At 38.2% G+C, this 25,790-nt stretch overlaps 1 protein-coding gene across 4 annotated transcripts in view; it reads left to right on the top strand.

Annotated features, from left to right (window-relative positions):
- ankrd54 (ankyrin repeat domain 54) overlaps positions 1-25,400 on the top strand; it is a 39,890-nt gene extending 14,490 nt beyond the window's left edge. For 2 of the 4 annotated variants that reach the window (XM_028454763.1, XM_028454766.1), the window contains 7 exons: positions 7,179-7,226; positions 7,304-7,402; positions 11,488-11,559; positions 12,772-12,819; positions 15,020-15,144; positions 15,204-15,311; positions 24,797-25,400. In XM_028454763.1, coding sequence (XP_028310564.1) covers positions 7,179-7,226; positions 7,304-7,402; positions 11,488-11,559; positions 12,772-12,819; positions 15,020-15,144; positions 15,204-15,311; positions 24,797-24,871 — 575 coding nt within the window. In that variant the 3' untranslated portion in view covers positions 24,872-25,400. Of the gene's footprint in view, positions 1-7,178; positions 7,227-7,303; positions 7,403-11,487; positions 11,560-12,771; positions 12,820-15,019; positions 15,145-15,203; positions 15,312-17,299; positions 17,399-24,796 lie in introns of all 4 variants that reach the window. The other 2 variants (XM_028454765.1, XM_028454764.1) reach the window with 2 other exon arrangements.
- The last annotated feature ends 390 nt before the right edge of the window (positions 25,401-25,790 follow it).

Below are 25,790 nucleotides of genomic sequence, written 5' to 3'. Positions count from 1 at the left end.
GATTCACACACTCGGGGTATTTGGAACCCGTCGACCGAGTTTCGGGTCCAACTCGCCCCGCGTCGGGGAGATTTTTGCTCCACACACATCCACACGCGCACACACACACACAGACCATCCTTGAATTATAGTATAGATGTCCACCTCATATATCATTACATGTGACTAGTACAAGACAAAACCTCGTCTGTAGTGGCAGCATTTCAGAGCAGAGCATGGAGGATGCCGCAAGACGTTTAACGTTAACCCAAACACTAGGAATGAGTGTATCATGTTTTCCTGCAGTCTGTGCCTTCTCCTCGCCCTCCGCTCTCTTTTTTGTTTCAGGTGTCTTGATGTTGGAGCTGGTGGTTCCTGATCGATGGTTCACGGCTCAACTAGTCTGGAACACTCTAATGGACTATCCTTCTATCCTATTCTGTTTGTCCTTCTGTTCACTAACCCAACCAGTCGAAGCAGATGTTCTCCACCTCTGAACCTGGTTCCGTTAGAGATTTCTTCCTATAAAAAAGAGGGAGATTTTTCTTCCCACTGTCACTAAATGCTTGTTCATGTGGATCTTGTTGGGTTCTTTCTGTTTTACTATGGACTCTATATTTTGTGAAGCGCTTTGAGATCACTTTTTTTGTAATTTGCACTATATAAATAGTTGAATTGAATTGAAATAATTTAAATTAGATTAATTTAAATTAAGTTGACCAAAACTTTATCATTAAACCAGATCAGATTCAGTAAACCATAGATCCCTGAGGGGGAATTGGGTGACATTTAATGCTGCTCTCATATATGACATGAATAGTTAAAAAGGAGCAGAACGATCCATGTTTGTACAACTTATATCTACCTTTTAATTGTATTTTACTTTATTTTTGACATACGTTTTTGTTTAATTATGGGTTTTTTATTTATTAGTATTGATTTTGTTTCCTCATGAGTTGAAAATGAATTTTCTGGAAAAAATTATTAATATTTCTTAAACAGAATATTAAAAAATTAAAATGAACGGAATTGGGAATAAAATAAAATGCATATGTATTTGAAAATATAAACAATTTTTTTTAATTTTTTTGTCAAAATTGTGCAGCTCTAGTATGTTCTGCATTATCTCTATGTATCATGTATAATATATATATATATATATATATATATATATATATATTGTTTTCGTCATGTCTTGTATGTTGCAATATAAAAAAGAAATTGATATTTGGCACCAGCGAATCGATAACATACCACAATAAGAAACCTCGCGATATATCGTATCGATATTTTGGCACACTCATAATTTACATCCTGGTTTGTTTCACTGTGGTCCCCATACTGACATAGGCCATAGACCAAAGTTCATATCTTCTCAAAATGGCAATATATGATGTGAATCTTACCAGAAAGACAATTCTGGGTTAAATTTGATGATGCAAAATGCCACACAAGCACATTTATTAAGAAAGAGCAGCAGAATCTGTTCCACTTTTGCCTTTTTCTCTTTTAAGGAACGGCACGTGAGTGAGTTCTGTAGTGTGGCGTTTAGGGGAAGGTCTGGGTTTGGATGCACTGTGATCATCAAACTGTGCTTTACATGTTCTGAGAAGTAGTGACAACTATGACTCCTAAAACAATGATTTTTATACAAAATAACTAGGGATGCGCCGAAATGAAAATTCTTGGTTAAAACCAAAAATGAGAAAACAAAGGCTGAAAATTTAAACACTGAAATAAATTAATATGCAAATTATTATTCCCATTGCATTTATGGCTCTAACCTCACTAAAATGTAAACATTGCAATTGTTTGAGTTAATATTAATAAATAAATGAAATATATAACACTATTTGTTCGGATCTTTGGTTTCAGCCCTCCGAAAAGGCTACGCCAGGCATCACACAAATTTCACAACTCGTGTTTGCCTTTGTTGGTTCTTACATAAACTTTATTGACCATGGTAGACACAGTGGTAAACCACAGGTTATAAACCTGAAACAGGATAAATGCTTCATCACATAACACCCATCACACTTGTTACCAGTGCTTAACAGGTTCATTTAACAGTTCCTACATTACCAATGGATCATGTGCTCCCGGCTGGATGGTCTTGTGTTGGCTTTTTTCGTTTGTCAGGTTCAGACAGTTGAATTCTTGGAGCTCCTTCCGCTTCTCACTGCCTGTCAAAGCTCAGAGCTGGCTCTTTTATACTTGAGCATGGTTCTACCCGTCAACATCAGTTCTTTTTGTTTTTAACTCGAATTAAAAATGTGCTGGGACATCGAGCAGAAAAATATTTATTTTGCGCTGAAATTTCAACAATGCACTGTATATGTGTGTATATATATATATATATGTATGTATGTATGTATGTATGTATGTATATATATATATATATGTATATGTATATGTATATGTATATATGTATATGTATATGTAGAGAGAGAGAGAGATGATGTATAACTTGTTCCAACTCATACATTAAATAATAATGTACAGGCCCATAATGAGCTGCTGAAAGACAGTCAAATTAAATCTGTTCTCTCATTAAAACACAAAGTGCATTGACATAAAACACACTTACTGCCCTGTCAACTCTGCTCAAAAGACACTTTAGTTTTCAGATGTATTGATATACAGACGCTCCACGAGTCCACGGACAAGTTGGTCTATTTCTCGATGAGCGCTATGCTTGGAGGCGCTTCACACTGGGCAGTGAACCGATCCATTGAGAATGGAAGGTCATATCATCTGCAAAAAGCAGTGACGCAATCACGAGGCCACCAAACCGGACCCCCTCAACGCCCTGACTAGAAATTCTGTCCATAAAAGATGTGAACAGAATCGGTGATAAAGGGCAGCCTTGAATGAGTCCAACTCTCACTGGAAACCAGTTCGACTTAGTGCTGACAATGCGGACCATGCGCTGACTTTGATGGTACAGGGAACGTACAGCCCCTATCAGGGGGTCCGACATCCCATACTCCAGTAGGACTATACAGTGGACCATCCTCTCCAGTACCCGCAAATAGACCTTACCAGGACAGGCTGAGGAGTGTGATCCATGTATGGTTGGAACACACCCTCCGATCCCCTTTCTTAACTCATTCAGTGCCAGCCAATTTCAGATTTTCTATCGCCCTCAGTACCAGCCGTTTTTGAGCATTTTGATTGATTTTAAAGACCCACAGAATATTTTCTCCTATGACTATCTGAAATCTGACACCAGATTCTGAAAGATTGAAGCCTCTACTTTCATCAAAAAAGAATTTGTTTCTGGCTCGTTTTGTTCTTTTGTAAAACAGACCAGGCTTTTGATGGCAAAATTATTATTATTTATCTATCTGGGTCAGAGTTGAATGGATTTCTTACTGTATTTTGGCGTTCCTCCAACTTTCTCTCCCGTCAGTCTGCACACATGCAACTTCCTCTTCCTCCTGGACATGCAGAGTGTCACTGCATTCCCCGTTTTTTTTTATGGTTTTATCTCACCATCGCCACACTATCCATGAGTTCCACACATGTTCTGGTCGAGTGTGCGCTGCTGGGAACGTCAACTCTCGTACGTAGCGCCGTTTTCTGTCTCGTAAACACCTTTCCTCCTCTCCCTCTTAGCTCTGCTGAGCATGGATGATCACTCATCCAAAGGTGCGCTGCTACCTCCTTCATGTCACTTATTATTTTGCTATCTGGCTCACAGGCTGGGGGTGTTTTATACCCCCACCACCTCCCTCCTCCCGACACGCATCGATGACCCGTTTGGCCTGGATAGTTGATGGTTCTATCTCACCATCGCAACATTATCAATAATCCACTCAAGTCCACACATGTTCTGTGTTAGTATGTGGAGCTGTGAGCTGCTGGATTCGTCACAATATCACTCTGTAGTGCCATAATCTCACCCATTCCTGCTTCTTCCTGCTTTGCTGGGTAGCATCAGTGGCTAATCATCTCTCATCTAATGGTGTACTGCTGCCATCTTCAGAGCACAGTTGGTCACTACAACACCCCACAGCGTAGATATTGATGAGGGACCTCTGCCAGGGTGTTTTCTAGTAATCCCCATGAAAAAACGCAAATGACGAGTTTACTCATCAGTGGCATTGAGCGTTTGGATTTGAAATGACGAGTTATCTCATGTCAATGGCACTGAGTGAGTTAAAAAGGCTGACCACCATCTCGGTCTGCCAATCTAGAGGCACTGCCCCAGTTGTGTCAACCATGACAGCCCCACAACAGCTCATCCACCCACGGGGCCTTGCCACAGAGGAGCTTTTTAACTGCTCCCCCTTACTAAGATGCTGGATGGTGGTCCCTAACCCCTTCTAAGCCATCTGGAAGTTGTTCTCCATTGCCTCACCAAACTCCAAAAAGGCCTCATAGGATTCCTTCTTCAGATTTATGGCATCCCTCATCTCTGGTGTCCATCAACAGGCACCGACAACCTTACAGCCACAACACCGGTGAGCCACCTCAACAACAGAGGTACAAAACATGGCCGACTCAGACTCAATGTCCCTCGCCTTCCCGAATCATGGTTAAAGCTTTCCCAGAGGTGAGAGTTGAAGCTCCTTCTGACGGGAGACTGCCAGCAGACCCTTACAATATATTTGGGTCTGCCAGGTCTAACCGGCATCTTCCCCGCAATCGGGGCCAACTCACCACCATGTGGTGATCGACTGACAGCTCTGCCCTTGTCTTCACCCGAGTGTCCGCAAGTCTGACGACACAACTACAAAGTAGATCATCGAACTGTTGCCTAGGGTGTCCTGGTGCCAAATGCACCCTTATGCCTGAACATGGTGTTCGTTATGGACGATCACCTTTATTTTATCTTCATTTTTTGTGAAATTTAGATGAATCTTGTGGGACCGTTTGTGAGAAGTTGCAGGATGTATAACTGCAACTTCTCAGTCATTGTTTTTAACAACGACGTCTGTAGTCATGAAGTCCTTTGAGAGGCTGGTTCTGAGCCACCTGAAAAAGATCACAGGACCCCTGCTGGACCCCCTGCAGTTTGCCTATCGGGCAAACAGGTCTGTCGAGGATGCAGTCAACATTGGTCTGAACTTCATCCTGCACCACCTCGACTCCCCAGGGACCTACGCTAGGATCCTGTTTGTAGATTTCAGCTCTGCATTCAACACCATCATCCCGGACATCCTTCACCAGAAACTCACCCAGCTCACAGTGCCGGCCTCCACCTGTCAGTGGATCACCAACTTCCTGACTGACAGGAAGCAGCAAGTAAGGCTGGGAAGCATCACATCTGGCACCCGGTCACTCAGCACTGGCGCCCCCCAGGGGTGTGTTCTCTCCCCACTGCTATTCTCCCTCTACACCAATGACTGCACCTCAGGGGACCCCTCTGTGAAACTCCTGAAGTTTGCAGACGACACCACCGTCATCGGTCTCATCCGGGACGGGGACGAGTCTGCCTTCAGACGGGAGGTGGAACAGCTGGCTCTTTGGTGCAGTCAGAACCATCTGGAACTGAACCCGTTCAAGACCGTGGAGATGTCAGTGGACTTCAGAAGAAATCCCCCCCCACTCCCCCCCCTTACCATTTTAAATAGGGAATTGGCTACCGTGGACTCCTTCAGGTTCTTGGGATCCACAATCTCACAGGACCTGAAGTGGACCTCCCACATAGACTCAACCAGGAAAAAGGCACAGCAGAGGATGTACTTCCTGCGTCAGCTGAGGAAGTTCAACCTGCCCCAGGAGCTGCTGATCATGTTCTACACCTCCATCATTCAATCTGTTTTGTGCACCTCCATCACTGTCTGGTTTGGATCTTCAACCAAACTAGACAGACACAGACTACAAAGGATAGTCAGGACTGCAGAAAAGATCATTGGTGTTGATCTGCCCTCCATCCAAGACTTATACCTGTCCAGGGTCAGGAAACGGGCAGGTAGCATCACTGCAGACCCCTCACACCCTGCACACAATCTGTTTAAACTCCTCCCCTCAGGCAGACGCTACAGATCACTGTACGCCAAAACAACCCGCCATAACAACAGTTTCTTCCCCCAGGCTGTCACTCTGATCAACACTAAACAGTCAAAGAGTGTCAGTCCTGTTTCTGTGAAAAAACCCTGGAACCAAACATAACAACCCTGGATCAATCTGACACTGAGAATGTTCATGTACATACCTTTAATTTAAATGTTCTCCTGCACTACTTATCAATGCTCTACTGCACTATTTTCCTTTTATTAATATTATATTTTATTATTACCTTTCTTTTCTATTATTTTTCCCTTCTTTTTATCTTATTTTTTTTTAATTTTTATTTTGTATTTATTTTTTTTTTTTATACTATTATTATTATTATTATTATTATTATTATTATTATTATTATCATCTTGTTATTTGCACATTCTAGTCTAACTACTGTTTATATTTATACTTATGTTTATACTTATTATCATCTCTTCTAGTTGATTGTTTATTATTGAATTGTTTTCACTATTGGAGAGAGCACAGTTGACCGAGTCAAATTCCTCGTGTGTACAACATACACTTGGCGAATAAAGATGATTCTGATTCTGATTCTGATTCTGATTCTGACTGCAGTGCCATAGGCCCGGGAAAATTGCGAGCCCCTGTAAATGTTTTGCCGTCCCGTTAAATTTGTGTATTTCAATTATTGGCTCATGTATACTATAATAAATCTTTTTTATGTGATTTTGACCTCCTCCTGCAGGCGACATTGGACTCTTTAAAAACCCAGATTAGGCCCCTATGCTTGTGAAATAGATAGAGCCTTAATCAATATTTTATATTTTATGCCAAGGAGGTTATGTTTTTACCGGCATTTATTTGTTTGTTGTTTGTCTGTGAACAGTCTAACTCAAAAACAAATGGATGAAATTTCCAGGAAATATCCGAAATTGGATAATGACCAAGTGATTAAGAGTTTGGGGATGATACGGATCAATATCCCAAATGTGGATCCGTATTAAGAAGCAAAAAAACCTCTCATAATTTGCAGAATTTCAAAAATTCATATCTCAGTTTGTAAATGACAGATGTTCATGAACGTTAACTCGAACGTTTAGAGTTGGGCCTTCTGACGCCCCACAGAGTTTCATCTGATGTAGTAGTTTCCTTTAGTTTGTGTCAAGTAATGGCTGTTTTTGTGTCATCACAGAAAACGTATGTTTACTTTGAATGTTTTATCTTGGCAGCTGTGAAACGACTGAGGGAAGCAGCTAACAGCAGTGACATTGACACAGGTACAAACATCAAATATATCTTTCTCACAGGTTCAGTAGAGAGTGAGCTAACTTTGTACGTTGTGTTTATTGGTAAGTGCGAAAGCTTCTGCAGGATGACATTGACCCGTGTGCTGCAGATGACAAAGGACGCACTGCTCTACACTTCTCATCCTGCAATGGCAATGAGAGCATTGGTATGTAAATACATATTCCAAGTTTTTTTTTAATTCTGTGCTCAAGATAATATTTGATTCAATAATGTTATATAAGTACATTTCTAACATTTGACTACATCTCTTAAAGAGGTTAACTTGGTATCAAAACTGATCCCTTTCCTCTTAACATTAATAATATATAAAGCAGCGCTGTTAAGCATAGGGGCCCCCGACATTGTAATTTTTCTCCCCTACGGAGCAATGTCACCTCCTACGTTCAGTTTTCAGCAACGTAGGGAGGATTTTCTGTAGTTTTTCATTTTTTAATTGGCACCGTTGTAATAACTGTACACACTTGGAAACAAAAGGGACTCCCAGGTGTGCACGGGTTGTTTTAACTCTTTTTTTAATTTGCGTAACCCAGAAACACATACATCAGCTGCTCCATCTATTTAATACAGGTGATTGGCTCGGACGTTCCAGTTTTTACCCAAGGACCCGTGCAGCCCTTTTGCTGCCCCCTGATGCTGCCTGTGTGCATCCTCTGCTTACGTAATCATATTAACCGCCCTCATATTTAAGCTCCCAGGAGTGTGGACAGTCCGAACTCCGCTGTTTGTGGAGACTCAACCATACCGTGGCCTGGAAGGGCCCGGCGGCAAAGGCAGTGGCCCGCTCCTAACTCGCCGTTTAACAGGCCCGTGGACATAATTACCTCACTAAGTTTTTTCCACTCTCTGGCGGGGACGGATGACCACCCACCCAACCCGTCTAGAAACACGGACCGCTGTGTAACTGCACAGTAGAGCCCAGTGAATGGAAGCATGTTGACCACCTCCTTTTTTAACACAATAATTTAAAAGTGAAAACAGCAACAATGATGAGTTGCTGCACGTTTGTCTCAGCACTTACAGTCCCTGGCATTAATAATTCATTGTGTTCTTTTATCCATATACCGTTTATTTAAAAACCCAAATTCTACAAGTGTTATGATAGCTGATACTGTAGGTTTTATGTTTTGAAAGCTGCTTTGATTATGAACAGCAAAATTTTTAGTTTCTTGTGGGATTCATGCTGCTCATTAAAGTTTTCTTTGGAAATCTTTTTTTTTTACTGAATATACTTTTCTGTTAGATCAGATTGAATTAGCTGAAGCTAATATTTTACTTATTTCTACATATATTTATTTATTTTGTAATATGATCACTGTAATGATGATACATTTGTTTGGTTTCTTTAATGAATGATACAGACACATATACTTTGTTTTAAAGAATGAAATAGCCACAAAGTGAGGAAAAGACAAAAAGATGCATAAAAAATTGTGATAATTGTTAATATTGTAATAATCGTTGATTAATGGAATCGTAGCACTCTGAATTGAAATTGAATCTAATTGTGAGGTCCCTTAGATGGCAGTAACAAAGACAAAAAAAAAACAACTTTAGCTTTATTTCACTAATTTTGGCCCTCAAAGAGTTATATATTTCAAAATTTTCATGCACGCTCACACACCACATTCCCTATGCTGTGAAAAATTCCTGGTGAGAACCCTGGGTTGTCAGGCTGTCAAAATGTATTTCAGTGGCTTCAAAGTGGGATTGTTCATATTTGTTAATTTTCCTTGAATGAAATAAAATGAACACCACGTATTTAGATCACAATCTGCTGAGAGCCTTAGGGGATTTTAGAAAGATACAAGGTTTGATTAATGCAATGTGTGATCAACAGACCTTTTAGAGACCCTCCATTATGCTATTGACTGAACTTCCTGTTAACTTCAAAACAAGAGCACTATTTACAAAAGTGTTAAAAAAATACTAATTGAAGACAAGAAGAGATGCTTTTATTTTGAAAAGAGGATGTTTTTAGCTTGAAGCTGGTCCCAGGATCATTTTCCGCTCGCAATGCATCATGGGACGGTTGATTATGACTAGTGTGCCCACCGTGCATACTCCCCATAGAGTTTACATCCTGGTATTTCTCACATACTCAATCTTTTCATACTATCTAATGTGAACGCACTACATACTGATTTAGACATCACACTTAATACGAGTAGTACGTTAGTACGAGTAGTACGTTGGGACGAGTAGTACGCAGTGTTTGGAATAACGGCGTTTGTTTTTCAGTAACGGGGTAATCTAACTAATTACTTTTTACACCGTTACAATGCCGTTATCGTTACTGAACGTTAAATGCGGTGCGTTACATGTATTGATTGAATAAACTTTTATCCGAAAGCATCCCCGGCTTCATACTTTGGCTACCATGAAACATGACGCGGCCTTAACCAATCATAATCGCTCACCTTGTTTTTAACCCACCTCCTCACTACAGCTGAGTAAGAAGCCGGGGATGCTTTCGGATAACAATTTATTCAATCAGTACATGTAACGCACTGCATTTAACGTTCAGTAACAATAACGCCGTCGTAACGGCGTAAAAAGTAATTACTGTATTTTTCGGACTATAAGGTGCACTTAAAATCCTTTAATTTTCTCAAAAATCGACAGTGCACCGTATAGTCAGGTGCGCCTTATGTATGAAATTAATATGTCAAAATGTTTTAGTACAACTTTGGTAAACAATGAAGCTGCACCACTTGATGGATTTTTGGCGCTTCAGGGCTGCCGTAGTCAGACGCCTTGTGGATTGATATGTACCAGTATTGTGCTTCAACATACTGAACTGAAAAAGTGAGTGTAATGTTCTGTATTTTATGTGTTAAACCTGAACAATGTTGAGAATTATTGTTAATGAGTTGAATAAAGTTTGACTTATCTGACTATTTTGTTTCGCTTAATGAGCCTTAATAATAATAATAATAACAATAAACCGGCGCATCTTATGTATGAAAATAGACCCGGTCTGACCCATTCATTGATAGTGTACCTTATAATCCGGTGCGCCTTATAGTCCGAAAAATACGGTAGGCAGATTACCCCGTTAATGATATCTTTTTTTGAAGCTTTACTCATTATGACTGCAATGGAACTAATAGAAGATATTTTTTTCAAGAGTGTCCTAAAAATAAGAAAATGGATACTGTACTTACTGTTGGATCTGAAGGGTTTCACATTATTCTGACCAGTTTTTTTTTAAGTTTATTATAGAATAGAATATATCTTTATTGATCTCCCAGAGGGAAAATTCACACAAAAAAGAGCTAAACTACTTACCTCAAACATCCACAGCCAGCTTCACTAACCCTAGTCTTTTTATCCTGCTTTGGCAAACATGCAACCAATTCATCCAAAATAGCAGCGACCAGCCTTTGTCTAACCATGCATTCTCCGTTATCCTGGATGTATTTATCTGACGTTTTTGCAATACCCCCTCGCCAGCAGTTTAGCGATGAGCAGCAGGGCATGTCTAAGGCACGACCAAGGTAAATTCTTTATAAATTATTATTATTTTTAGGGATGCACCGAAATGAAAATTTGTGGCCGAAGCCGAAGAAAATGTAAACGCTTGGCCGAATACTGAATATAGAATGCGTTTAAGTTTTGCACTATTTTTTTTAATAGTGCATAAATAGCCTAGAATACATTTTTAGACATGTTTTTAAAGAAAGTAAATGTTTATTGAATATTCTGACGTTTTTTAAATATTCCAGTAGCCTTTGCTTTTCAAAAACAGTACAACAAAGTTTTTCATTTATATTAACCCTTCAAATAAAACGAAACATGCATTCCAAAAAAAACTACAGTGCATTAAAGGGGAAGTATGATGAAAAAAAATATTTTATAATGGTTTTGTTGCAGTGATATACATCCGTTTCATATAGAATATATACAGTGTTACACTTTTTTGTCATGTATGTAAATGCAAACTGCACTACTTTTTCTGCTGCGGATTGTGTTGTGAGTCACTGCTTGGAGACACGGACCCATTGTTTACACACATCAGCTGTTAGCACTCCGTGCTAATGCTACACCAGCCTATGCGGGGAGACCCGACATCACTTGTGAACTGAGGAGGATACGATGGGGTTGTTATTTATTATTATTTTGGGCCACACAGACGGACTTTCACACACACAAACACTTACAAAAAAATATGCACGTGCCTGCATTTACATCACAGCCAATGTCTGATTGTCGTCTTCTTTGTGTGTGTAGTGCAGTTACTGCTGAGTCACGGCGCTGATCCAAACCAGAGGGACAGTCTGGGTAACACCCCCCTGCATCTGGGTATGAGAGAGCAACAAAAGCAATCACCATCACGTCATCTATACGTTGAAGTCACGTGCATTTATATGTGATCTTGAGGATCATATTGTGTCTGTAGAGGAAATTCAAAAACACACAGTTGACAGCTTAAATGATAGGTGAATTAAGCAGCAGTTTGTTTCAGTAGGCTGTGATGCATCAAGTAATTGGAAAAGTCCAGCCACACCCTCTTATTGATAGACGTGCTGTTCCGTGTCCCATGGATTAAAACTCATCGTTATTCCTTTAAATAGGTACAGAGATTATTAGATTAGCACAGACCAATGAAGCTGCAGGCACTTTTTTTCTTTTTTTAATGCTTGAGCAATTTAGCATCAGTAGTATCATTGCAGAGTCATTGTGCAAACAAACAGATCACACATATATCTAGCTTCATTGTAGAGTAATGGGTGAAATTAAACTAATGCTATCCGTGAACATGTGAACTGATGATTGTTGGTTGCTTACATTCTTCTACTTGGCTCTTTTCATGCTTCCTCTGGTACTGCAGGTGTAAATTAGCTGACATTAAACATTTGTAACAGCCTCTCTAAGCTGGTTTAAATCCTGCATAAACGCTCTAAAGTAGCCTCTTGCTTCCTTTTAAGTTCGTTCATCACATTAGTCTGAGTGTTGAGTGCTCTACCCCACCCTTCAGAAATGACTGGCAGTCTTTGCAAAACAGCTGCCAACGTAATACAGACTTTGCAATAGATCAGAAAGCAGCCAGCTCCAATCAGCAGCATCCCTGCTACCATATATCCAATCATGTAGATGTCCTCCACGGAAAGCATGGACAGACACACGACCTTCCACTTATTCCAGAATCCAATGTGTATCCGGCCGCAAACATTCCATCCGAACAGGCGGGCTCACCTTTGCCCATTCTTTTTGTTGACAAATTTGATTGATTGCATTGAGAGACCAGCTGACCAATTCCATAATTTCAGTTGGTGGATACAAATACAGAGAGAGTTTCCCATTAGATCTACGAGACACAAGACAAAACAAGGAGCAAGGGCAGATAAGAGTGGGAGAGGGAGTACTGAAAAATGCGTCCGCCTTCAGTGCAGGAAGAAGAAGTGCATATAAGCATAGCGATATTTTGGAAATTACAGAGCCCAAAGAAGTCATGGTTTTTATTTCTGGAAATGCTTGTGTCTCAGTTGTTTGTGTGTTTGTGTGTTTTTGCAGCGGCTTGTACCAACCACGTTCCTGTTATCACCACATTGCTAAGAGGAGGTGAGAGCACAGCCTTTTTTCTGTTGGAGAGCTTAGCTTGATATATAGCTCTATCATCTGTTTCAGCAATATTTGTGTCTCATACTTTCTAATCATACATTTATTTGTTGTTATAGAAACGTGTTTTTAATGGCGTGTTAATCATCTATATGGTTGTCTGTTCAAACAGGACTTTATTGTGCTCCAGTGCATGCTATAGTTAGCAAAGCAACATTTACTGTATGTGGAGATTGATTGCTTTGGCTGTGTAGTCTGCAGCAGATGATAGAAACAAATATTCACATGTAGACCTCAGATTAAGTCCTGGATACAAAATTTCAGTGGAGTAAAGTTTGATATAAAAGCAGAGTTTGGATCCTGGGCCCCCCCACGCACCCCATCCCTAATGTATCATCGGTACAAAATGATGAGACAATATATACAAAATAATGATTGACTAGTTAGATAGATACATTAATCAGTTATTGACCAGTTAACTAGATACATTAATCAGTTATTGACTAGTTAACTAGATAGATTAATCAGTTACTGACTAGTTAACTAGAGACATTAATCAGTTATTGACTAGTTAACTAGAGACATTAATCAGTTATTGACTAGTTAACTAGATACATTAATCAGTTACTGACTAGTTAACTAGAGACATTAATCAGTTATTGACAAGTTAACTCGAGACATTAATCAGTTATTGACAAGTTAACTAGAGACATTAATCAGTGACTGACTAGTAAACTAGATACATTAATCAGTTATTGACTAGTTAACTAGATACATTAATCAGTTATTGACTAGTTAACTAGAGACATTAATCAGTTATTGACTAGTTAACTAGATACATTAATCAGTTATTGACTAGTTAACTAGATACATTAATCAGTTATTGACTAGTTAACTAGAGACATTAATCAGTTACTGACTAGTTAACTAGAGACATTAATCAGTTATTGACAAGTTAACTAGAGACATTAATCAGTGACTGACTAGTTAACTAGATACATTAATCAGTTATTGACTAGTTAACTAGATACATTAATCAGTTATTGACTAGGTAACTAGAGACATTAATCAGTTATTGACGAGTTAACTAGAGACATTAATCAGTTATTGACTAGTTAACTAGAGACATTAATCAGTGATTGACTAGTGAACTAAAGACATTAATCAGTGATTGACAAGTTAACTAGAGACATTAATCAGTTATTGACTAGTTAACTAGAGACATTAATCAGTTATTGACTAGTTAACTAGAGACATTAATCAGTGATTGACAAGTTAACTAGAGACATTAATTAGTTATTGACTAGTTAACTAGAGACATTAATCAGTGATTGACAAGTTAACTAGAGACATTAATTAGTTATTGACTAGTTAACTAGAGATATTAATCAGTGATTGATGAGTTAACTAGAGACATTAATCAGTGATTGACAAGTTAACTAGAGACATTAATCAGTTATTGACTAGTTAACTAGAGACATTAATCAGTTATTGACAAGTTAACTAGAGACATTAATCAGTTATTGACTAGTTAACTAGAGACATTAATCAGTGATTGACAAGTTAACTAGAGACATTAATTAGTTATTGACTAGTTAACTAGAGACATTAATCAGTGATTGACAAGTTAACTAGAGACATTAATCAGTTATAGACTAGTTAACTAGATACATTAATTAGTTATTGACTAGTTAACTAGAGACATTAATCAGTGATTGACAAGTTAACTAGAGACATTAATTAGTTATTGACTAGTTAACTAGAGATATTAATCAGTGATTGATGAGTTAACTAGAGACATTAATTAGTTATTGACTAGTTAACTAGAGACATTAATCAGTGATTGATGAGTTAACTAGAGACATTAATCAGTGATTGATGAGTTAACTAGAGACATTAATCAGTGATTGATGAGTTAACTAGAGACATTAATCAGTGATTGATGAGTTAACTAGAGACATTAATCAGTGATTGACTAGTCGACTAGATACATTATTCAATGATTTATTAGTTAGATACATTAATCAGTTATTGACTAGTTAACTAGTTACACTAATCAGTTATAATAATGACTTTTGAAATTGATCCTTCTTTATGCTCAGTCCACATCTATTATTCCACTTCTAGATGCTTTACAGTATATACTGTATATATTATTTTATATTTGGAGTGTGACCCATTGTTTTTGCTCTAACTGTATCAGGCGCCCGTGTAGACGCCCTGGACCGTGCAGGCAGGACCCCTCTACATCTGGCTCGTTCAAAGCTGAACATTCTGCAGGAGGGAGACTCACATAGTCTGGATACCCTGAGAGGGGAGGTGACTCAGGTAAAGATGGAATCACTTATGGAAAGGCCAACAGTGTGTGACACAGATGTTTGGATCAGATTATACAGATGCTGAGGGAGTATCTGAACCTGATGGGCCAGAGTGAAGCTAAAGAGAGACTGGAACACATTTCAACACAGTTGCAGCACACTCGGACCAAAGAGCAGGTGAGCTACAGCCCTCAAAAATACATTTGCATCAGAGCTTTAATTCACCTTTAATTCAGAATAAAAGGAAAACCCTCTTTAAAATTATCTTGTAAACACCTACTGTATTTTCTGGGCTATAAAGCGTGCTACTGTATTGGCCGCATTCCAATAATTGAGCAAATTTCAATAAAAAATCCGATGCCTTTCCGATGACTCAGCCAATCACACGGGCAGGTAGGCGGGCTGCTGTACTCCCGTTTGCTTTGATGGAGATTGCCTTGTTTTCTAATAAGTTTCAACTGGAAAAGTTCCCTTTCTCACATGAAGTCTCGTCCTCACTGCTCCACGTCTGCGTATCAGTCCATTTACAGCCTTTGTTGTTGACTTTTTACTGGAACAGACTGATACACCGCTTCGTCAGTTCTTCTTACCGTGCATTACCACGAAGTGATCACAGCAAAATCGATTCAAAAGGGCCCTAATCGATTCACTTTTGATTCAGTTAAGGATATCACTGAGTACCAGTTTTACTTGTATATGGAAAACATTCTCATTAGAACTAAAACTGCAAATAGTAGAAACTACAGCTTTATCTTGGTGCATTAGTAAAAATATCAATATTAACATTAATAATTGAACCTCATGCTACTTCAATCATGTACGTGTTATTTAACATGACCTGAACCAAAAATGCAATGACTTAAATCAATTCAAAGCACAGGACAGGCTGTGTAAATAAAGTAGTAACAGACACATTGTAAACTCAAGACATTCTCATTCCTTTGAGTCCCACAAAGGTTGTGTGCTAATGTTCCAGTGGCTGCACAACAAATATAACTGTATAATAAGAGACGCAACCATAAAAATAAATAAATAAAAGCAAACATCCAGAAAATAAAATGATTCTGAATTGTCTTAAAGTTCAATAAGTCAGGTCTTTGGTGAATGTAAGAAAATACTTTTAAATTCCCGTGAACAGTAAACTTCAAGAAAACAGCCAGATGCAGAAAAAGCCTTTAAGCCCTCGACAAAATGTTAGAATAATTCTTTTTTGTTTTTGAAGCATTTTCATCCTGAATTCTGAACTCCCCCTTCTGTCTGATTTTGGTCATTGCATTAACAGAATCAAAAAACAGACATCGTGCAAAAAATATTTGGAAAAGGCTCTGTATTTGCATATGGCAATAGAGTAAAAAGTCATATTTTTGGAACATATTTATGAAAAACTTGTAAATCTTGGGGCATGAAACTCAAACCGTCCATGAAACTTGACACGTGTGTTTTCTCTCTTAAATGTCGACTTGTAGATTTTTCTGCAGAAAAGTAGCTGATCTACATGTTGTGATGTGAAGCAGCTCCTTTTTGCTGTAACATTGTATTTGTTCATTGGATTGGGATTAGGTTCAGTTTATAATCTCAGCGCGGAGGTAAACTCAGTACGTGACACTGGGCTCCGGCTTAATTTTTCACTTTTTTTTTTTTTTTTTTGCTCATTCTCAACATTTGCTGCTGGAGCGCAGGGAACAACTATGATTTCCCATGGCCGTGAAGGCATCATGTTTACGTGCATCTTTCTCTGCCAATGTGCGTCTGAGTGTTGATTGGCTGGAAGGCTGGGGAATGGGTGGGCATAAGCCAGGAAAGAGTTACAGTGTGTTAACACATTCCGTTCCCACAGGGAAGTGTGAGTGAATGACGGTGTTAGATGGTTCTTTATGTGTTTGATTGTTTATCTTTAGCATCAACTAATGTCTACAGGTTACTACGACCTCCATTAAAGGTGCAGTCTGCAACTCTTATAAAAGTGACTTTTTGTCATATTTGCTAAAGCTGTCACTATGAAAGGACAGTTTTACATCAAACTAGTAGTTTGTGTGAAAAAAACAGACTCATTAAGTCCCGCCCCATGCTGCTCCTGCTGCCTTTGGCAGATTGCCAGAATGTACTGCGACCGAGCAAAAAGAACCAATCAGAGCCAGGATTGTGTTTGTTGGGCTGTCTGACAGCTGTTGCTCACAGGTCCCGCCCCTTTCCCGGGCTGGAGCCATTACAGTGTATAGTCTGGAGGAGTAGAAGATGGAATTGGTGACTTTTCTGCTTGAAAGGTAATTACTGCTGCTTGATTTACGTTATGTTTGATTTGTAATTGTGATAACAGCTCCAATCACGTCCTTACAATACCTTTTGGGCGAAAGCATCGCGCTACTAATCTACAGGCAGCATTACGTAATAAAAGGTTTGATTCAAGGGTTTTATGAATTGATATCGGGCTATACAAAGGACAATCGATTCAAATCGATTAATCGATTTTTTAAACCCTGCCTTACTTACGGAAGCTTCTCCATCAGCCTTAGGCCGCTGTCGGTGCCTAAAAGAGGCCTAGAAATAGGGTTTCGTTCCACCTCGGGGGGCACTACCTATTTTTTTATATCTTACATTAGAAATATATAGAGATTCCTCAGGAAAAAGTTCTACGTGCACAACCTGGCAGTTTTTGAATAAAAATGCTGCTAAAGGTGCCCATTTTGGAAAACATAAGGAATTTTTCACTTTCAAACCTGTTTATCAAATAAACCCAAAAATGCTGAATCACCACTTGAAGTACAAAATAAACCAATTTGAAATGTGTGATATCAATCAATCAATCAATCAATCTTTATTTGTATAGCGCCAAATCATAACCAATGGTATCTCAAGGCACTTTACAGTAGAGCAGTCTTAAGGACGGACTCTTATACCTGAAGTTGTTATCTCGGAACAGTAAACATGATAAAATTATCAAGAAAACTTCTACTGTAGCAATAACATCACCAATACTTCTCATTATGTTATTCCAATTCAAAGTTAGTATTTGAGGTAAAATCTGAATAACAAATAGAATTAAGCCAAAATATAATGTATTAAAAAACACTTTTTCAAAATAACACATTTAATGGTGAATTGTCAATTTGCATACACGAGCAGTAACTGCACTACATGTACATATTCACAAGAGTGATTATTGTAAACAAGATTTAATTTAGATTTATTCATATTAAATATATATGTCCTATATTACATTTATTATCATATACACATCACTAAATATCAATATCACTGTCCTCACTATCAGATTCACATGAAACACTATCGTCAGTTGACCTCATATTGTCACTACTAGGTCAGTGTCCGTAGGAAGTTTGTATTACTGTAGAAAAGTGGGAGGGGCCAGTACCTTTTTCATGGATGGTTAAATGAGGTTGTTTTTAAAGGTGGGACGTCAGAGACATTTATGCTTGTTGTGAAATGTGTAGCAATTGTCAGTTATTCCTCAAAATTGTATTCAAAATTTTTTTTCAACACTTCAACCTAACTGTAAACAAATGCCAGGGCAAAAAAATTACATAAATATTAGGGAAATATTCCTACCGTTTCCTCCTTACACTACACCGGGTCTCGCTACATAGGCTGGTGTAGCATTAGCACGGAGTGCTAACAGCTGATGTGTGTAAACAATGGGTCCGTGGCTCCAAGCAGTGACTCCCAACACGATTGGCAGCAGAAAAAGTAGTGCAGTTTGGGCATCCAGAATAATCCTTGTATCATTCGTTTTTCATTATGTAACAAAAACATGAAAAACGAAAAAAAACAGTCATTATTTAATATTTGTTTCTAAAACCAAAATGAAAAAACAGAAAATGCCTTGTTTTTCAAATTCCAGCTCTTTTGCTTCGGTACAGAAAAAGAAAAACAAACACCTTTATTCGTTTTCTCCTTACCGATCGGCCAAAGTACGTGACCCGGAAGTGAAGCGTTACCCGTGTCAGTTACCTGTGTGATAACACAAGCTGTGTCATGGCTGGACTGGAGGAATATACCGAACACATTCTGAGATATCTTTAGCTCTGCAACACTTAAGAGCCTCTAAATCCTCCAAAATGTCCGTGAGGAGGTTCTGTGCCCAACACCAGCTAAAGCAAAAAGGACACGTTTCGGATGCACAGTTGGAAGCAGCGATCTTGTTATCAATAATTGTGGCTCGTCCACTCTGTTGATATTTCAAACCTAACAGCGTTTGTGATTTTATTCCAGAGATCGTTAGTGTTTTAATAGTGTTCATATTTTTAATATTATACATATTCGGACTAGAGGAGGTGTCTAGGGTTGTCTGCTGATGTCACTTTCGGCCGATCCGAGCACTTTTAAAAATCGATGGGAGCAGCTCAGCAGCAGTATGGAAGCTTGGGCAGTTCCCTCACTTCCACCCCTGGTGAATGAAAACACCGACTACCTGGGTCTGCTGCGGGTGAATTAGGACTTTACCTGGGATTGATGCTCATATCTGAGCACTTTTGTAAAACTGACAGACCTTTTTTTCCACACTCCTCTCCCAAGCTTTCAACTTTCGATTGTTATGTATTTACTTTATTGTTGTTGGTTTTTTTCTGACTTGTGTAGTTGTTTTAACAACTGTAAAGTGTTTTTGAAAAATGCTTCTAAATAAAATGTATTATTATTATTATTATTATTATTATTATTATTATTGATGGGACAAGGCAACTCAATGTGCTTTACATGATAAAACATTCAATTGTTTAAAATCAATAAGAACATTTAAAATCATCAGTAAAATCAATTCAAATCATCAACAAACACATTACATCAACAACATGACCAAAAATCTCTCTCAATCATACACGATAGAGAAAAAGAGTTTTAACTTTGATTTAAAAATGTTCACATTAGATGCTGACTTCAGCTCTGCTGGCAGTTTGTTCCACTTCTTTGCAGCATAACAACTAAAAGCAGCATCACCATGTTTACTGTGAACTCTGGGCTCCACTATCTGACCTGTGTCCATAGATCTGAGAGACCTGCTGGGTTCATACCTGACTATCATGTCACTGATGTATTCTGGACCAAACCCATTCACACATTTATAACCAGCAGCAGAACTTTACAGTCTCCTCTGAGGCTGACTGGGAGCCAGTGTATAGACTTTAAAACTGGACTAATGTGCTCTGACCTCTTTGTTCTGGTTCAGACCTGAGCTGCAGCGTTCTGAACCAGCTGTAGATGTTTGATGAAGATCATTACAATAGTCCAGTCTGCTGGAGATAAAAGCATGGACCAGTTTCTCCTGATCTTTCTGAGTCATTAAACCTTTCACTCTGGAGATGTTCTTTAGGTGGTAGAAGGCTGTGATATTTCTGAGTGTGAAAAGCACAGTATGAGTTCTGACCTTGAAAAGTTAAAGTTATGAGATACACCATTCACTAACCATGTCCATGATTATTTTTATTAGGCTATTATTTTAATTCAATTTACAAATTTGAAGGAAGTGCACAAGATGGACAGGCTGATAAGTGAACTAGAGTAAAAAAAAAAAGTAAAAAAACAGAATTTTTAGCTCGTGTGCAGCATTAGCTTTAGCAGCTGACTCGTTCTTTCTGCCTCAGAGATTGATTCTACATTTATGCAAAAAATCTTTCAAGGAATCAAAGCTACAACCGGAAAAAATAATCTAAATCTTTGTCAGACTCCTTCCTACACCGTCAGCCATGGTGCGTTTATCCCTCTTGACCTTTGACGTAATGCAGAAGTACTGAACCAGTGCGAGTGTGTTAAAAGGCTTATTCTGCCGCACTGCCGTTAGCATAGCCGTTAGCGTCCGATGAGAGTACACTTCCTGGTCACGTACTTTGGCCAATCGGTAATGGAGAAAACGGATAAAGGTGTTCGTTTTTCATTTTTTGTACGGAAGCAACAGAGCTTGAATTTGAAAAACAAGGCGTTTTCCATTTTTTCATTTTGGTTTTGGAAACAAATATCAAATTGTGAGTGTTTTTTTTCGTTTTTAATGTTTTTGTTACATAATGAAAAATGAATGAACGAATGATACACAGATTGTCCAGTAGTGCAGTTTGCATTTACTAATATGGTAATAAAGTATAATATATATTCTATATTAAACCGCAGTGTTGTTTTAGCTGTTAGATAGTTGGAGAGGGAGGAGCTCACATTCTAGGAGGCGTGTTAGGTGACGTCACCTACCAACGTGGGCAAAATCCAACTGTCCCGTTTAAAGCTGACTTTTTACAAAATGTGGAATAGCAAGGGAGAGAGGAAACAGAACTTTTCCATCTTTAGCCCTCTGAATAAGGCTAAAGGAAGTATATCACTGTAAACCATTATAAAGTGAATTTTTTTCATCATATCTCTCCTTTTATGCACTTTAGTTTTTTTTGGAATGCATGTTTTGTTTTATTTGAAGGGCTAATATAAATAAAAATCTTTGTTGTGCTTTTTATGAAAAGCAAAGGCTACTGGAATATTTAAAAATGTCATAATATTCAATAAACATTTACTTTCTTTAAAAAAACATGTCTAAAAATGTATTCTAGACTATTTATGAACTATTAAAAAAAAATAGTGAAAAACTTAACAACCGCATTTGATATTCGGTATTCGGCCAAGCGTTTATATTTTATTTGGCTTCTGCCTCAAATTTTCATTTCGGTGCCTCCCTAATAAATATACAACCCACTGTATTTCCTTAGGTTTATCAAACAAAAAAAGTAATCAAACTGGTGGAGCCACTGCTATAACCATGTGGTCAGACGTGCAGCTTCCTCCGCGGTGCATGAGGGACCTGTCCAGATAAAGCTGTTCATGATGTCCATGTGATGTAATGTGGGCGACAAAAAACACTCACTATTAAGTAACAATGAACACATTTCCATTGGTCAGTGCAGGCCCACGAATTTGTTTCAGAATTAGGGCTGAATAATTTTATAAAATAATCTAATGGCGATTTTTTTTTCCTCAATATTGCATATTAATATGCCATTATTTTTTTCAAGGGCCTCTGGCATTTATTTTTTCAATGAACACAAGCAATAAATGAATCAGTTTCATAATTAACAATTTCAGATTAATTTCAACTTTAAATAAATATAAAATATACATTTTAAAGCACACATTACAACAATAAAGCAAACAAATCTGTGGCTTTAGCTCTTCAACATATCTAACTAACTTTACATTTCATTAAACATGTAAACGTGTGGACTGTACTTCTTAAACACTCTGAACTTAACAGGACAGTACAAGACCGGACAAGACGAAAATAAATAAATACAATTGCAGTTTTTGTGATTACAAAATTGTGTTTTATGATATTGCGATAATATCGCAAATGGAATTCATCGTTCAGGCCAAGTCAGAATGCTCTCATCTCATTTCATTTTAGCTGACTCAGGAAGAAGTCCTACATTAAAGATATGAGGAATACATTCTAAACCCAATCAATCAATCTCAATCTTTTATTTGTATAGCGCCAAATCATAACCAATGGTATCTCAAGACACTTAGAGCAGTCTTAAGGACGGACTCTTCATTTTATGGATACACACATATGCATATATACGTATATACACATACATATGTATCCCACACCCAACATGAATTCAACCCAGTTGGTAATATATTAGTATAACATTCAATTCAACCTTAAAGTTTCTGTAAATCTATTTCTGGTGTCAAGTTGTGGAACAATCTAAGCTTGGAACTCAAGCAAAGTCCAAATATCAACCAGTTCAAGAAAATGTACAAAAACAGGTTATTTAGTGTTTATAATTGATAATGGTTACTTATGATTATTATTTATTAATTGATGTGGTATGGTGATGAGAGGTAGAGAATGTGAATATGTATGTACAGTATATACACACACACATTTTATTTAGACAAAGGGACGAGAGCTAATAAGCTATGCTTCTTCTCACTCCTTTTTGAATATGTCAATGTATTTTTTTCTATGCTTGATTATTATTTTACTTCCTGAAAATCATCATTTCTATAATATGCTGTGCAAATAATTTGTTAAAAAGCAATCAGGAAGGCTTGTACTATTTGCATATTTGAAATAAATAAATAAAAGTGAGTAAACATAACTGCTTTTAGGCAGAACCTGCTGGCTTGTTTATGGCTTTGAAGAAGTGGTTGTTATGGTAGGAGTAACTTTCATCAAGCTCTTCTTGAAACGCACCATCTTTGGTGAAACCACTTCAGATCCTTCAACAAGGGTGACAAGTCTTTACAACCGTTCTGTTTTATCTCAACACTTTAGTGCACAAGTCAATCATTGTTTGTGTATAAAACGCCGATAGCAGGCCAGCTGAAACCTGTAGTTTGTTGGGACATCAGAGACCAGTTTGTCCAACGTTTTGAGCCATTCTTTCGCACAATGTTTGATTTTTTTTTTTTCCCATTGGACTTCAGTGAAGGGCTGCGGACCTTCCCCACCATCTTTTCCCACATGAAGAATGTACTTTACGGGTGTTAATAGAGCTTGAGCACCGCTATCAGGTGAAGCTGTGCTGCTAACTCTCCTCCATGTTTACATGTGCGTAGTGATATTGCCTTGATTTTTGGCTGTGACCTGGCTGTGACCTACTAACATTCTCGATGCTGATTGGTTGAAAATCGAGCTCAACAGTTGTTTTTGTCTCAATGCGCAGTCAATATAGCGTGCCAATAAATGACACTTTTCTCATTAACTGCAGGATAATGCGTGGAGAACTTTTTGCTTGGATACCTTTTATTAACGTTGAACATTATGAGCAAAAGAAAAAGTAGTGCCACGTTTGGTGGAACCAAACTGAACGATACAGCTCACGTACAGCAGCCTACCTCAGACCCATACCATTCTACGGTCGTCACGTCACTGCAGCCATGAAGCGACCAAAAAGCATAACAATGTTCAAGTGACTCATCACTTTGATGAACTTGATTGAGAGAAATACCTTTCGAAGATATGGATATAATGAAAAGAGTGGATGGACGAAAGCATAAACATGCGTACGCACAGACTTATTACGCGTACACGGACATCGGCAAACGAAACATCGGGGATATAAAGCCCTTCACCAGGAGACAGAGCTCCATTAATAAAGCACGGGTCGTCATAAAGTTTTCCTTCCACTCAACATTCAGATGGAGGTAGAGCAGCCGTTGCATTAATCACTGGCTCTGATTGTACGTCTCCTGCTTCTCTTCTCCTGCTCAGCTGACCAAAGTGAAACATCCCCAAGCTGCTGCTTCAAAACTATAATCAAATAAAAGTGAAAACAGTCATTATGTGGTCATCAATGTTGTAATCAAAAAGAAAAGGTTTGTTTTGTGTTTTTTCCTCGATAGACGTGATACGTCACGTTCTTTCTCTGTCCAATCAGAACCCTTCCTAACCCCCAGACCTAAAGCAGAATTAAATAAAGGTGAATTAATGTTTCCATGTAAACCTCTATTTATTATTACTATTTACATGCAAACACGAAGCAGAACACTTTAATTCAGAATCATTTAATTCAGAATTAAAAATCATATGTTAACCACGGCTATTGATAGAAATGTGATTTGGTTTTTTTGTCATTGTTTTTTTTTTGTCTGTGTTTTTTTTATTTGGTTGTGGTGTAGCTTATTCTGATGTCCTTTCCACTGACCACCTTCTTGTTGGTTTCCAGGTGGATGAAGTCACTGATTTGTTGGCCAGTTTTACGTCCCTCAGCCTACAGAAACACAATATGGGAGACAGATAGAGGTGAAGATGCCAGGAAAAGAGGACAAATGTTTTTTAATATTGCTTGGATCACTCCCTACAGGAAGCAGGTCACACTGGGCCATGCTGTATGTCATCATATATTTTAATTCCTAAACAAAACATGTTAATTTTAGAATATTGAATGCTAAGAAACAGGTTAAGAAGATGTTAAAGCAAGAAGGACTCACTAGGTTGTGTGTGTGTGTGTGTGTGTGTGTGTGTGTGTGTGTGTGTGTGTGTGTGTGTGTGTGTGTGTGTGTGTGTGTGTGTGTGTGTGTGTGTGTGTGTGTGTGTGTGTGTGTGTGTGTGTGTGTGTGTGTGTGTGTGTGTGTGTGTGTGTGTGTGTGTGTGTGTGTAAGCAAGCGTAATTACATGTTTCATTGTTTGCCTACGATTATGGCAACAATACAAAAAGGTTCCAGCTGTGATTTAGTTTTTGCTTGCCTTGTTTTTCATGCTGCATGCCTTTGAGTATACATCTGTCTGTTGGAAGTGAATGTGTGCATTAATAAATCAATATGAATACAGGTGTTCTTGTTTCCATTTGACAGGGTTTATTTACTTTATTTTGAATGTTTTATCTGAAGTTGTTTGTTTGAATGTGTTTTCATACTAGACAAACTTTACACTCAATTCTCAAAAAGGCTAATAGATGTACCTAGTACATTTTCTGGGCTTTTACCCGTGGCTGTCTTTGAAAGAAAAATATCTAAAGAAAATCATCACTTTTGCATTGCATTTCTAAAGACATTGTGTTTTAAGGGTTAAAAACATAAATGCCTTTATTTGTGATTACAGTGGAGATTTTTGTAATGGTAAGTAATATGCGTAGAAACGGGAGTCGGAGACGGTGTGTTCAGCAGAGAACTCCAAACTTTATTCTCTATTAAATTCTCGGTCCCCACACAAATAAAATC

This window comes from Gouania willdenowi, chromosome 8 (genome assembly GCF_900634775.1).
Source record: "Gouania willdenowi chromosome 8, fGouWil2.1, whole genome shotgun sequence".
Taxonomy (NCBI): domain Eukaryota; kingdom Metazoa; phylum Chordata; class Actinopteri; order Blenniiformes; family Gobiesocidae; genus Gouania; species Gouania willdenowi.
This window is presented reverse-complemented; position numbering and strand designations above follow the sequence as displayed.